At 44.7% G+C, this 15,970-nt stretch overlaps 1 protein-coding gene across 13 annotated transcripts in view; it reads left to right on the top strand.

Moving 5' to 3' along the window:
• LOC128329628 (potassium voltage-gated channel subfamily C member 1-like) overlaps positions 1-15,970 on the top strand; it is a 91,669-nt gene that overhangs the window by 41,201 nt on the left and 34,498 nt on the right. For 12 of the 13 annotated variants that reach the window (XR_008309720.1, XR_008309724.1, XR_008309723.1 and 9 more), the window contains exon 4: positions 11,331-11,525. Coding sequence is in view for 6 of the 13 variants with exons in the window: in XM_053261141.1 (XP_053117116.1) it covers positions 11,331-11,525 (195 nt within the window). In the remaining 7 variants the exon portion in view is untranslated. The remainder of the gene's footprint in view (positions 1-11,330; positions 11,526-15,970) is intronic. The other variant, XM_053261147.1, reaches the window with a different exon arrangement.

The raw sequence follows: 15,970 nt of genomic DNA, 5'->3' as shown, positions 1-15,970 counted from the left end.
ACGCCTGGGTTCCCTAGGAATGGGGGTGGGGTGGGGTGAGGTCGGTCTGTGATCCAGACTTTCTGGGTTCCTTCAGAGAGGAATTGGGTTTTGGGGGGGAAATGAGGAACCTAGGAAGCTGACTTCCCGGGCGGGCTCCAGTGTTCCCTCTAAGGCACGAGCAAGTGCATGCGCTCACACATTTTTTTGATGTCTGCTCAGTTAATTTTAGATCCTGCTCAGGTTTAATCAGGAAGGTCCCACTCTGAACGCATGCGCGTACAGACTGGCTTGATACTGCCGCCCAGATCAAAACTCATTCCGCACACAGATGAAAAAAAAATTAGAGAGAACACTGTTGTGCTCTTTCGGGGAAAGGGCTATTAAGAGGAAAAGAAAGGGCGGTTTTGTTCCCTTTGAGAGTAGAATTGCTGGAGAGGTTAATATATGTGTGGGTTCCTTGGGAAATCGGCAAGATGGAGCACAGGGCGACAGTCATGATGCTTGTCCTGAGGCTGGGGAAAGGGGTCCCAGGAGAGCCAGAACTTGGTTGAGGTCTGAAGAAATCTCCTGGCAAAGGCCGCTGACCACTTCCACCTCTGTTGTCGTCCCCACCTCGTTGCACGCGCGCACACGCACACACATGCACATCAGCTCTCCTCCTGTTCTTTGGTGTCCACTCACCCAGCAAATCCTCCAAGACAGGCAGCAAGGCAGAGGCGGGGGAAGGCTGAGCACTGGAGAGCCCCCAGGGCTCGCAGCCAGTTCCTGCCACACTCTCCAACCGCTCCAGTTGCCCTGGGCCAGAAAGGCCATTTGCAGCAAGTGCAGTGGAGGAGCAAGGATTCCGTTAATTGGACAGGGTCTTGGCTGCACATTGAACATGGCGGTGGGAGGCGGGGGGGGAGCGAAGGGGGAGACCCAGAGGGCTGCGATTGTTAGAACATCTCCAAGTGCTCCTAGAGAGACATCAGCCGCTCTGTAACTGCTCCCCACCCCACCCCCAGTGTACAGGTTTACCTCAGACCCTTTAACCTTGGTAAGAACCTCACTTGGTCCCTATTATCTGGTAAGTGCCTCTTTGTTCCTATGGTGACAACTTTCTTACACCCTGACTTCAGTACATTGCCCACGTGATAGCCGTTTTCCTTTCCACAGCAATTCACAGCAGCATTTTTCCTTTTAATTTCGGTGGAAGGAAATGCTTCACACTGTTTGCACTAGAGATGGCCCTACCATGAATTGAGGCAAGATGACAGCCTCAGGTGGTGGGTTTGGGGCACCATTAAGGGTGTGTGTGTGTGTGTGTGTGTGTGTGTGTGTGTGTGTGTGTGTGGTGTTGTCCCTTGAGTTTTCTGCCTTGGGCACCAACATGTCCTAGTCCAGTCCACTTATATGTGTGAGATTGCTGTTAAAGGCATAGGAGTGGGGCTAATAAAAGAGTTGGCAACTCTAGGGATAGTTTTTCTGTGATGTAATAACCCATTTTATTCTTGAACATAGAAGAGATGTATGTAAAGATGTGTGCTCCAGTATCGGAAAGTGTGTGTGTGTATGTGCGCATGCACGTAACCGCTATTTTTGCTCATCACTGCAGTCATTTTTTTAAATGACAGCAAAGACGTTTACCTGGACTTCCAAAAAGCTTTTGACAAAGTTCCTCATCAAAGACTCTTGAGAAAATTTAAGCAGTCGTGGGATAAGGGGACAGGTTCATGTATGGATTGGTAATTGGCTGAAGAACAGGAAACAGAGGGTAGGAATATATGGACAGTTTTCACAAGGGAGTGAAGTAAAAGGGGGGTCTCCCAGGTATATGTACTTGGACTAGTGCTCTTTAACTTGTTCATAAATTATCTAGAAGTTGGGGTAACCAGCAACGTGGCCAAATTTGCAGATGACACCAAACTATTTAGGGTAGCGAAATCCAAAAGAGATTGCGAGGAGCTCTGTAGTGACCAGCCAAACCTCCCACTAAAGAGTAAACTGGAAGTGAACCCTGTCCTGACTGGCAGGCTGGTGAACTCCAGGGCTCAGCCAGTCAGCACACCAGGTGGGTGGGACCTAGAGAGCCATGAGGAGGAAGAAAAGATTCCTTTGTTAAAAGAAGCTAGGCTGGAGGTGAGAGAAGCACGGGCAGAAAGGCTTAATGAGGAGCAATGGGGTTTCGCTCCCTCATGGTCAAAAGCTAGCCTGGACATCAGGGGCATAGCAAGGTTGGAGGGGGCCCAGAGACAAGATTTTAAAATGGGCCCCTCGCTGATATACACACACAAACATACTTCACAATATATAGTGCACTCACACTCACATCCCCATTATGAATACGGTGAATATCTAGTTCACATTGAATCTAGTTTTTTTACTCTCTGCTCCTGTCGATCTCCAAGAGACTAAACATAATTCATAGGGGGTGCAACATGGGTGGGTGGGGAGTCATGTGATGTGTCTCTGGGGGGCACCTCGAGGCAGTGGGGCCCCAAGACGACTGCCTCCCCTTGCCTAATGGTAGTTACGCCCCTGCTGGACATTTCTCTCATGGAAGGACCCCTGCAGCTCCTTCAAAGACAGGAGAGCAGGAAGCTCGAATTTTCATCCAGGATTTGGTGAGTTCAACACAAAGGAAGCCAGGACTTTGGCTTCTGGAAGTTTAGTCTAGGGAAAGTTTGTTTAGTTAGATTTCACATTAGACTTTTGTTTAGTCACATTTCATGTTGTGCTTTGTATATCCCTGAAACTGTTCTAGGATTGTTTACCTGTAATGTAACTAAGCTAAACAATGCTAGCCTGCGCCCATCCATCCAGGGTGTTGCAAAAGATTCTGTAAGCTTTTAAAGGTGCTTTTGTATTTTCCTACATCCCTGTTCCTTGCAACTGAGGTGCTTTTTGAAGTATTGTTTGAGTATTTTTACCTGCAACTAAAAGCTGAGAGAGCCTCAAACCAAAGCAGTCTGGCGCATTTGAATACAGCCCCCTCCCCCCACTTTTGTTCTTTTCATTTTATAAGCCTCTCTGACTCAGGAAAGGTGGGGGCTGGAAGGGGGTCTCATTCTGGTGCATACACACCTCAGACAGTCAGCAATCTACCAGTTTTCTCACCATGTGCAAGCTTGCACGTGAAGGATTCTTTGAGTATTTTTTCCATAGCAAAAGAAAGAGAGTTTCCCTGGGATTTCTACCCCAAGCCCAGGGAGGGTCAAACTCTGGTATAAAGAGGGGTGGCGGCGGCAGCCATTTTTGAAACTACCAGAGATACAGGAAAGTTTTAGGAATAGCCTTTGCCAGAAAGTTTTAGGAATCACCTTTGCCAGAAAGCCCTGCAGGGATGAGTCAGCATTTCTCTCCTTCACGTGGGCTTGCTCTGAGACAAAGGCTTTAATCCACTACAAACTCAAAAATGATCTCTCCAAACTGGGTGAGTGAGCGACAAAATGGCAAACGTGGTTCAGTGTTGGCAAGTGTAAAATGATACACATTGAGGCAAAGAACCCCACCTTCACATATATGCTGATGGGATCTGAGCTGTTGGTGACTGACCAGGAGAGGGATCTTGGGGTACTGCTGGAAAGCTAGTTGAAAGTATCAGCTCAGTGTATGGTAGCTATGAAAAAGGGCAATTCAATGCTAGGGATCATTAGGAAGGGAATTGAAAATAAAACTGCTAATATTATAATGCCCTTATACAAAGTAATGGTGCAACCACATTTGGAGTACTACTTGCAGTTTTGGTCACCACACCTTAAGAAGGACATTGTAGAACTGGAACAGGTGCAAAAGAGGGCAACCAAGATGATCAGGGGCCTAGAGCACCTTCCTTATGAGGCAAGGCTACACCTGGGGCTTTTTAGTTTAGAAAAAAGACAACTGAGGGGAGACATGATAGAGGTCTATAAAATCATGCATGGTGTGAAAAAAGTTGATAGAGAAAAAATTTTCTCCCTCTCACATAACACTAGAACCAGGGGTCATCCCATGAAACTGATTGCCAAGAAGTTTAGGACTGACAAAAGGAAGTACTTTTTCACACAATGTATAATTGACCTCTGGAATTCTTTGCCAAAAGATGTGGTGACAGTCACCAACCTGGATGGCTTTAAGAGGGGTTTTAGATAAATTAATGGAAGATAGGTCTATCACTGGCTACTAGTCTAAGGGCTATAGGCCACCTCTAGCCTCAGAGGCAGAATGCCTCTAAATACCAGTTGTGGGGGAGTAACAGCAGGAGAGAGGGCATGCCCTCAGCTCTTGCCTGTGGGCTTCCCAGGGCATTTGGTGGGCCACTGTGCGAAACAGGATGCTGCACAAGATGGGCCCTGTGCCTGATCCAGCAGGGCTGTTCTTATGTTCTGTTCCCATAGAAAGGAAAAAATAGCCTTGAAAAGCAATACCAAAAATTGTGCAGTCGTGGTGGTGGGAATTTCTCATTTGCTCTCAATTATGTCACAGACACTACCGAATCAGTGCCTGCGAGACCCACATACAGGCACATTATACACAGCAATCTCAACAGCAATGTAACACCACTTAATAGTTAAAGTGCAAGGAAAATAAGATTTCCCTACAATGGAGGTGAGGCCTTGAGGGAAAGTTATAAATGCACAATTGTTTCTCATGAATGGAATTTCCAATAGGAAATTAAACCCTAATTAAAAGGCCCAGAATCCTTTAGCCTGCACACTCTATGTCTGGACAGTGCTGAGGTTCTGTCTTCTTCCAAGATCATTCACAGGAAACTCAAAAACTCCTGTCTGGGTTCTTACAGCTATCAGAGAGAACAAGCTCAGCCTTCCTGCCATGCCTACCATTGTGGCTTTATCACCCTGACAACACTGAGATTATTTTGTTGCATTGTGTTCGAGGGGAAATTGTTTTCAAGAAGCTCCCCAATCAATTGAGGGCCATCAGACTTTGTCCAGTGCCACTTCGCCAGACATGGCCAAAGTGAGTTTGGTTGTATGGATGTCAGGAAGAGAACATCATGCTAATTATTTTTACCAGCATCTTGACTAAAGCTGTGCTTCCACAGCAATGTTACCTTAGTGAACATAGTGATATAGGAAACTGCCTTATACTGAGGCAGATCACTGGTCCATCTAGCTCAGTATTGTACACTGACTGGCAGCAGGCAGCTTCTCCAAGGTTGCAGGCAGGAGTCTTTTCCAGCCGTACGTGGAGATGCTGCCAGGGAATGAACTTGGGTCCTTCTGCATGCAAGCAGATACTCTACCACTGAGCTACGGGCCCTATCTCCAAAGGTGGCATACATATGTCCCCCATCCATGCATTGACCATTCCAAGACTTGCTTAGCTTCAGCAAGATGGCTGTATTGTGTGCCCTCTGACCATGCTCTGGGATCAAGAAGACTGCATACCTACACTAAATGATGGCGATTTTCAAGATTTTGCTTTTGTGCAAAAATTTCCTACAGAACATACGAGGTGTGCCACAAGTTGCACACTTTGTTCCACAAGTGCAAACATGATTGCGCTAGCACATCAAAACCCTGTCTGGAATACAGCCTCCAGATTTAATGCTAGTGTAACAGCCTTGTGGTAGTGCAACATTCTTGCACGAGCACAGTATTAGTCAGAATGTTGGCCTTTATTTGGGCCTAGTTAAACTTCATTCAGAGTATTTTGCTTAAGTGTGGGCTAAACAGTTCAAGAAGGATGTTGGCAACAGAGTCGAAGAAGAGCTACAAACATGATAATGGGTGGAAAAGACAAATCATGCACCGAAAAGCTGAAGGAACTGAGCATGTTTAGCCTGGAGCGGTGTTTTCAAACTGTTCCTAGGAATCCTCTGTGACATGCAGGGATTCCGCAAGAGATGGGCAGGGTTTACTCAGCCAACAAATCTTTGTAGAAAGAGTCCCTGAGGGTAGTAAGCATGAAATACACAAAACAAGGGAAAGATTGGGGGAGAGGGGTCTATGCAATAATTTCCAACTATTTATAGAATCTCAGAAGTAACAAGAGAGCATTTGTTCACCCTCTCTCCGAAAGAACAAGATAAGGAGCAATGGGGTTATACTTAGGACCTTGCCAGAAGACTAGATATTTGTGCTGGTGTGTGTGAATGTGCGGTATGTGTGCCATTGTTAATTACTTGCTGCACGGGATCATTCCTGACCCCTTTGTTCAATGAAGAATTTTGGTTGCAGGTTTCTTTTGGCAGCATTCAAACACTAACATTTTCTCATTGTAACAATGCAGTTCTTCCTTAGCTAGTGTGTCCATTGCTATTTCAAGTGTGTGGAATAGGATTGCGCAAGTATCACATGGGCACCTAATGGATAAGTGCCTAGCGTCACTAGTGCTGAAAGACTCATCTCCTCCCCCATGTTGGCATCGTTCTGTGACCTTTGGAAATGTTGTTTTCAATTTTGTTTTTCAAAATTAGAGGTTGAATGCTCCCTTGCTGTACCACTCCAGCATGAGAGTGCTTTGCCTAGCCTTTTATTTTGTAGCCAATAAAGCTACCTCCTTGCCCCTGCATCTCATGAACACCTTTATTTTTTTTATTTTTAAGCATTATTTGAAGGCTGCGCTCTCCTCCTCTCTAGAATAATTGCCTCATGAGATAAGATATAATGATCTCTGATAGCTAGTCTATTATTACTTCACCCATTCAAGTGATAGGCATCATTAGGTGAAAAATATCAGTTGTTTACTCCTTCCTCCTTGGGGTTACTTGATCAAAACTAGGATCTGATCTATGTTTGATAGCCTACCTTAAAAGTCATTAAAGGTAATAAGAATAACAAAGTTCCTTACTATCTTTTTAATCCCTTGTTTTAAAAGACTATATATATAAACTTTAAAAACATACCCTCCCAAATACTTCTTCAAAAAACCCCACCCAAATACCCCTTCAGTTTTACATTTTGTGCCTGCTTTCTCAGGGCATGTATTAGTTTTTAATAGGTTTGTAGGCAGTCTAATTAAATGTTCCCCAACCTTTTTCATACACTTACTTTTTTTTTTTAAGGAGTACACTATCCCCCCCAACACAGACAATATCTTTTGTGCATGTGGTGGCAGCACAGCTGCTGAACATTATTTATTTATTCATTTATTTTTACATTTTATATCCCACTCTTCCTCCAAGGAGCCCAGAGATCATGACTGAATGGGGATTTGAACTCAGGTTTCCCTGGTCCTAGTCCAGCACTCTAACCACTATGGCTCCATGCGGAGTTGTCCAGCAACTCCCGTTTGGTGGTTAGGCTGAATCTGTTTCAGTATGTGACTCCTGAGGATGTGGACAGACTGATTGGAATGGTGTGGCCTACCACCTGTTCTCTTGACCCTTGTCCAACTTGGCTTATAATATCAGCCAACGGGGTTGTCATAGAAGGCCTGGTAGAGATTATAAATGCTTCTCCGAGGGAGGGCAGGATGCTTCCTTGTCTCAAGGAGGCAATTATTAGACCTCTTTTGAAGAAGCCTGCATTGGATCCCTCAGAGTTAAGCAATTCTGGAGGTGTCTTCAACCTGGGCAAGGTAATTGAGAAGGTGGTGTCCTCCCAGTTCCAGGCAGTCTCGGAGGAAATTGATTATCCGGACCCATTTCAGACTGGCATTTGGGCAGGCTATGGAGTGGAAACTGCCTTGCTTGGCCTGATGGATGATCTCCAACTGGGAATTGACATAGGGAGTGGGACTCTGTTGGTCCTTTTGGATCTCGCAGCGGCTTTTGAGACTATTGATCATACTATCCTTCTGGATCGTTTGAGAGAGTTGGGGGTGGGAGGCAGTGCTCTGCAGTGATTCCACTCCTACCTCTTGGGCAAATTCCAGATAGTGTTCCTTGGAGACTAATGCTGTTCAAAATCTGAACTTTCATATGGTCTCCCTCAGGGCTCCATATTGTCTCCAATGTTGTTGAACATCTACATGAAACCTCTGGGGAGATCATCAGGAGATTTGGTGCAGGGTGTTATCAGTATGCTGATGACACCCACATCTACTTCTCCATGTTAACACCATCGGAAGAAGTCATGACCTCCCTAAATGCCTGTCTGGTGGTGGTGGTGATGGGTTGGATGCAGGATAACGAACTGTAACTGAATCCAAATAAGACGGAGGTACTTATTATGTGGGGTCGGAACTCGGGAAATAATTTTGATCTGCCGGATCTGGATGAGGTTACACTTCTCCAGAAGGAACAGGTACGCAGTCTGGGGGTGCTTCTGGATCCTAACCTCTCCTTGGATTGAGGCAGTGGCCAGAGGTGCTTTTTATCAGCTTCAGCGGATACACCAGCTGCATCCGTTTTTTGAGATAAATAACCTCAGAATAATGGTTCATAAGCTGGTAACCTCCAAACTTGACTACTGCAATGCACTCTATGTAGGGCTGACTTTATACATAGTCTGGAAACTGCAGTTGGTACAGAATGCAACAGCCAGGTTGGTCTCTGGGTCATCTCAGTGAGACCATATTACTCCTGTGTTGAAAGAGCTACACTGCCTGCTGATAAGTTTCTGGGCAAAATAAAAGGTGCTGGTTATAACATATAAAGCCCTAAACAGCTTGTCTGTCCTGCCGTTGAGTCGGTGTCGACTCCTGGTGACCACAGAGCTCTGTGGTTGTCTTTTGTAGAATACAGGACAGGTTTACCATTGCCTCCTCCCACGCAGTATGAGATTATCTTCCTCCTATATTGGAACATAGGCACATAGGAAGCTGCCATATACTGAGTCAGACCATTGGTCCATCTAGCTCAATATTGTCTTCACAGACCGGCAGCGGCTTCTCCAAGGTTGCAGGCAGGAATCTCTCTCAGCCCTATCTTGGAGATGCCAGGGAGGGAACTTGGAACCTAGATGCTCTTCCCAGAGCAGCTCCATCCCCGAAGGGGAATATCTTATAGTGCTCACACATCAAGTCTCCCATTCATATGCAACCAGGGCAGTCCCTTGAAGCTAAGGGGATAAGTCATGCTTGCTACCACAAGACCAGCTCTCCTACCTTCTACCCGATCGTCTACCTGCTACCCAATATAGGTACCAGCTGGGATTTGAACCGGCAACCTCATGCTTGCTAGGCAAGTCATTTCCTGCTGCTCCATTAGGTGGCTTAGCCACCTAAGCCACTTAATGGTGCAGCAGGAAGGCCCTGGGTATTTAAGAGAATTTCTTCGCCACTTCCCCTACCACCCTTTACGATAATCTGGGGAGGTTTGTCTACAGTTGCCACTGGTTCATCTGGTAGCTACTCAGGGATGGGCCTTCTCCGTTTGTGCCCCGAGGCTTTGGAATGCGCTCTCTGTTGAAATAAAAGCCTCCCTATCTTTGACATTTTTTTAAAAATGTAGTTAAGACACAATTGTTCACTCAGGCTTTTAATTAGATTGTAAACTGCCCAGAGACATAAGTTTTAGGAGATTATATAAATTTGTTAAATAAATAAATCTATGTATTTATTTTCACATCCCTCTGGCCTTGCATCCCTCCTGGTCACATCCCTCGTGTATCTCCTGGTGCATAAGGGAATGAGTTAGCTCTAAAATTGGGAGTTTAAGTTCTCTGCTTTTAGACCTAGCTCACTTGCATGTGCACCAGGAGGGACACATTCTTCTTCTATATGATGGGGCAAGTCAGCTCCAAAATTGGGGAGTTTAAACTTACCGCTTTTGGAGACGATGCACTGCCTTATGCACCTGGAGGAAAATGTCCTTCCCAGTGCATTATGAGGCAAATTTAAACTTCCCAGTTTTGGAGCTGACTCAGTGTGAGTCAGCACAGCACACTAGCCACTGTTCCAAGGCACACTAGTGTGCTTTGGCACACCAGTTGGGCTATTCTGGTCTAATTGTAATGACTGCTCCTGCCCCACAGAACTCAGAATTTTTTGTTGGAGGTTGTAATAGAATGTTAGAAAGTAGACTGTCCCACTTCAGGCTGAAAATAGGAGATGCCATTTTTAAAATGTTCTTCCATGTTTTGTTCTTCAGTCTCTGCAAACAGAAAAACAACATATAAACGTTCTAGCCCATTTCCTCTGCAGTGTTAATTTCGACTTACAGGAAGTTTTTAAAAAAACAAACGTATAGGACCATAAAAAATGTAATTCGTTGCCTGCAGTCTGAAATGGTGTCATTCATTCTACCACCTCAGAGCACTACCACATCATCCTCTTGCATGTGTAGACCAGGCCTTAGGCCTGTCACAGAACTACCATTCCCAAGTTTCCTTTGTAGAAATCACTAGCCCTCTCAGGGGCGTAGCTATAATTGAGCGGATAGGTTCAAACCCCCCCAGGGGGGAGCTCCTGAGTGCCCCCCCCGTTCCCTCGGTGCCAGACCGCTGGACCAGTCCGGCTCCGAACCGGTTCGGAGGCCTCCAACATGGCCTCCGGACCGGTTCGTGCACATCCCTACTATTTTCTTCATTATTTCCCTCACTCCGAGGGGCCACAAGGGAGGGGGCGAACCCCGGGCCCCTCTTCTCTAGCTACACCCCTGCACCCTCCACTCACAACCATATACGGAGAGACATGACAAATTTCTCCATTTTAGAGCTCTTCAACCATCCTCATTGTGAGTACAAAAGGGTGATTAAACGGGTATTTAATTTGCATTAGCTGCAGTATGGCCTCTACATAATAGGAAGGGTATCTGGGAGCCAGTGTTCTCTTTAAGGCGTGTGCACGTGTGCACTCTCACAAGTTTTTTTTATGTCCGCTCAGTTAATTTTAGATCCCGCTCAGGCTGAATCGGGAAGGGCCCACTCTGAATGCACATGCGCACACACTGCCTTGATCCTGCTGCCCAGAACAAAACTCATTCAGCACAGAGATGAAAAAAAATTAGAGAGAAAAATGGGAGCCTGGCTTTTCTGTGACAAAACCAGGGTATGGATTAAAATCAGAAGTTCAATTTTTCTGGTATGAGAATACAAACAAAATTTCCAGCAAAGTTTACATTTCACCAATGTGGGGCGGGGGGGGGGATGTGAACTTAGAAATTGATATATTAATGCTAAGTATTAACTTGCCAAAATCAATAGTTTGCATCCTGTCTTTGTGTGGAAACAAAAAACCTACAAACCAAATTCTTGTATCAATTGCTATAAAAATAGGGTGAAATATTCAATTTAGGACTGAATTTCAATTTGAAAGTTCACAAGCAAATCTGAGTTAGTAGAATTTGCTTCGGGATCCATAGTCTTCAAAAAATTTGTATCAAGTCTGGATGGGAATAAGTCGCAAGTTGTTTTAGATCTGGAAATCTGGTATATTGGACTCCTGGATGGCACAGAAGGACTGGACATTTGAAGATTTTTTCTTATGACTGCTTCACTTTTCTCTTTCTCTCTTCCCCTTTTCCCTCAATCTCTTCACAGATTCCAAGCAAAATGGTGATGCAGCGAATGCAGCCTTGGCCAATGAGGACTGCCCCACCATTGACCAGGCCCTGTCACCTGAAGAGAAGTCACCTGTTACACCTGGAGGCCGGGAGCGCTACAACCGTGACCGAGCCTGCTTCCTCCTCTCCACAGGTGATTTTGGGCAGTCACCTGATGGGAACATCCGAAAAGGTACACACAACACACATAAATCATTTTTGCCCTGCCTCTTTCTGCAAAGGCATGTACGACAACTTTCGAACATAAACCTCAAATGTGGCATCTTCCCCAACCCCACCACCACCATAATCCTTGTCACAGCAGAATCTAGAATTGCCACTTTTCTTTAAGAAAAGAAGAGGCAACAGCTAATGTGCAGGTTATTTAATATAGTTTTATATATTAGCTTAATAGTTAATGTAAATACTTAATAGTAAGATATAAACTAATATTGTTTATAAAACTAAATAATATTAGTTTATTTAATATAAGCCTAAAACTGAGATCAAGCTGTGGGGAAAAGGTAGGGGGGAAAGACCAGGCCAGATTAAAATGGGACATATGGTATCCTAGCAACCACTGGGCCTCCACTTGCCCTCTCTTGCCCCTATTGTTCTGTAGAAACAGAATGCATTGGTCATGGACCAGTACCCCGTTGTGCCTTTTTCCAGCGGGCAACCTGATAACACAACCAATTCTAAGGGATTTTGGTACAAACTGAGGAGGGGGGAGACAGATCCTCCACCCCAACATTCCTAGTTCCCATTTTTTGTACAGCCTCCACCATTAGCCATCAGCCTCCACTGGTGGATTACCGGCTCCACCATCTTACTTTCCCTGCTCACGCACTCAACTCCATTTCCTTGTCCACTTCAGTATAGGTATGCTTTCCAGGTCAGTTCTTGCTTTCTGTCAGTCTTCCCCACTCACCATGGTCTCTCACACCTCACTTGTTTGTATCATTCTCTGTCATAGTTGCTCTTCACATTCCTAATGCTGCCACTTTGAAGAAAGCCGCAGCAAAGGGTAGATGTTGAGGTGGGGTGGGGTGGGGTGGGAGGTATTTGTGATGGCATAGAGTGGTAATAAAATGTTAGAAAGTTACTCTCTTTCTCTCTCTCCCTCCACCTGCCCTGCTGTTGTAGTCCAGTAGATAGAAAAAGCTGAACTTGGTCCCAGATGACCTGGTTTTCAAATCCATGCTTAAGCAGGGACTCATTTAATGGTTTTCGTTGGGTCATTCTGCCACAATGTGCTATCTGTTAAATGGGAATAAAAGTAAGCTACTTCCCAGGGATGTGGTAAGGAAAAAGTGAGCCTAGGGCAGGATGATTAGCCACTGTAAACCTAACTGAATAAATAGCTAGCCTTTTGGCTAGCTAAATAACCACAGATGGGCTATTCTGGGGAGAGGGGACAAAAACCTATTATTCAAAAGGGTGCAGGTTCCACATATCCACTTTTTTTTTTTTGCAGTGTTCTGTTCCAAAATATACACAGGCACACACATCACACCAACCCCACCAAACTCCAGTTTAAATTACCCTGAGTTCAAAAAACAGTCTGAGAATCTGGTATGGAAGCTGCTTATTGGGAGACTGACACAAATGCACACACAGTATTCCCCCCACATAAGCACACATATCCCAGGGGTATATAACAAGACATTGGGAGGATTTAGGGGGAAAGGACAGCTTCTGAACAGGAAACGCTCTCCCCTCAAAAGTTGGTGCTCATGTAGAATATGCATCCATCCATGCCTCTTTGGACTGTAGCCCATAATTTTAACTTTTGTGCCAAGAAAATACATTTTCTGTACTTTTGATAACATTATTTGTGATTTTGAACATTCACAGTATTTTGGCTAGAACTGGACAAGGAAGCAAAGGTGGTGGAGGGAGGAGCTCTGTAGAATATAAAAGCTCTCCCCTAAAGCAGTGAAAATGGTCTCTGCACCAGGTACATTTCCAGACAGGGCTTTTAGTTTGCATCTCCTCCAGAATGTAGGGTGTGCATTCACATATCGGCCAGATTTACCCCAAAGTCCCAGATTTACCCCGAACCACACACAATTCGGTTTTTCATTGCACATTGGAATAGAACTTGATTTATGTCCGGGCCAGAGTTTAAAAAATCCATTTTTTGCATCAGTTTTTTAAGGCAAATTTGAACTCACAGTAAAGCCTCGCAGTAAACCTGCTGTCCAGAAAGCCTACTGTCTGGAAATGCTGTAGGTTTTCAAGCCTTGAAAGTTCAACTTCCTACACCATTTCCCCCTCTGCACTGAGGATCAGTCACTTGCAATTTTACCACTACCACCACCCCCCCCACAAAAAAAGCTGAAAGGAAGCCAAATTTTGTGCCAGATTCTTTCCATGCTTTCCCACAAGCAGTGTATTGTTGTAGTTTAAAATCTTATGGGTTCTCACAGTCATTAATATGGTTTAGGAATGCCACCCAAATATTCTATGGAAGAGTAGGGAAAACTCTCTTTTAACCTCATTTTCACTACCCTGACTTCCCAGACAAAAGCCTGGTTAGGACAGTATAGTATAGGACAATATAGTAGGACAGAAAAGTCCTTCCACTTTTAGAATTTGCACTTTGATCACTGTGCTGCTGCCACTGATAACTCCAATTTTAGTTCCACTTGGAAAATCCACCAGCAGTTTCTTGGGACTTAGCATCTCCTGGGTGCTTTCCAGATTAACCCCTACAATGTATCTGCTAAGTGTGCTTCCGTACTTCCTGTGTTGTGACACCGCAGTCCCTATGCTGTCAGCAGGGAGCCGTTCACATTTCGGATGCCTTGTTTCGGATGTTATCATTGTGATTTAATGCTATAACATTGAATATCCGTTGCAAAAAAAAGTAGCTGTATTTTCCATTATAGATTCTGGGGGTTGTTTTCAATTTGATCCTGCCAAGCTGAAGCATTTTACAACAGTTCTAGCGGGTAATCTGGAAAGAGCTCTGGTGCCCACCTTGAAATCTGTAGTTCGACATTCTGAATTAGGTGAGAGTCAATCTCAGTTTTGCCCATCTCACTGCAGAAAAGTATGGGAGAACATGATCTCTCTGGACAGGGATCAGCAGCAGCATGCCTGTGTGTTTTATAACTGCTGGTCTAGCATCTGTCAGAAACTGATCTTAGCAGCAGGCAGCCTCTCAAACAGGGACAAGGTTGCGCCTGTCACAGCAGGGGAACAGGAGGCTACAGCAAATGAAAGCTGACGAGGTATTTACTTCCACTGATGGAGAGAGCTCGACAGATGTTCGAGGTGTTACGCAGCAGGGAGAATCAGCAAGAAGCAGGCAAGGCACAACTACAGGACGCTCAAGGGAGGAACGGTTTATAGGCTTGCCGCTTGTCATTAGACCCAGTCTTGACAATTGCATTTCTGGCCCACAGACTTTGAGATATAAAACAGGTTTAGGTATAGGTGTGATTTGGTTTTACTGAGTTGACATCTACTGACATAACAATATGCAGACTTTTGAATTGCACAGAGCTCTTCATCAAGCAGCATTAGGGCTATCACACGATTAAATAAATCTTAGTTGATTAACCAAGTTTTAATCAGTTAATCAATGATTTAAAACTGAATAAATTTGCATTTAGCAGCAGGCTCTTATAAAATAAAAATATTTTTGCCTAAATATTGCCTAGGCTGTAAACCAATCACTTTGTATAAAAAAGCACACTTGGTTTTTAAATGGTACATGGATATGTACCAAAGGTTAGAATCGTTCAGACAATGGTTTTCCCCGTGACACTCTATGAATGCGAAAGTTGGACTTTGAAGAAGCAAGATAGAAAAAGTATTGATACTTTTGAATTTGGGTTCTGGAGAAGACTTTTGAGGATACCGTGGACAGCCAGGAAAACAAACAAATCACTCCAGGATTTTCACTTGAGGCACAAATGACCAGGCTCAAACTATCATACTTTGGACACATTATGCGAAGACCCAGCTCCCTTGAGAAGTCCATAATGCTGGGGAAAGTTGAAGGAAAGAGAAGAAGAGGACGACCAGCCGCAAGTTGGATGGACTCAATTACGACAGCAATGAATGCACCACTGAGAGACCTTAAAGGCCAAGTTGAAGACAAATCATCCTGACAGATCATCTTTCCAGATTAGCTCCTCAAAAGCAGCAAAATGCTTCTGTTCAGGCAAATCACATCTGAAATGTAAATGCCGTGACCCCGTTGCAGGGTGTAATCTGGAAAGCGCCCTGGAGAGAATCTGTCTATGTGGTCGCTAAGAGTCAATACCAACTGAATGGCACTTAACCAACCAATCAGACAACCATGTGGATATGTTGCGGCAGGTGCCATCTTAGAAGAGGCATTTTCTCCTGTGTTGGTGTGATGAGGGAATGCCTCTTGAGATAGTAATCACTTGCCTAGTTGGCAGGGGCTAATTTTAATTGGTCAGAGTTGAGAATTAGGGCCATACTAGATGTTATAGCCAACCATGTATTTTTTAAACAGGCACTTGCCTTGCCCTGTTTGTCTATAAAGCAGGAGTGGGAAAGCAGTCTACTTTTGTATAGCAAAGAGAGCACACACAGGAAGAAAGCCAAGCCGACACACACACATCCTTAACCTTGCCATTCTTGCCTGCTTTAAGC

This window comes from Hemicordylus capensis, chromosome 6 (genome assembly GCF_027244095.1).
Source record: "Hemicordylus capensis ecotype Gifberg chromosome 6, rHemCap1.1.pri, whole genome shotgun sequence".
Lineage (NCBI taxonomy): Eukaryota > Metazoa > Chordata > Lepidosauria > Squamata > Cordylidae > Hemicordylus > Hemicordylus capensis.
This window is presented reverse-complemented; position numbering and strand designations above follow the sequence as displayed.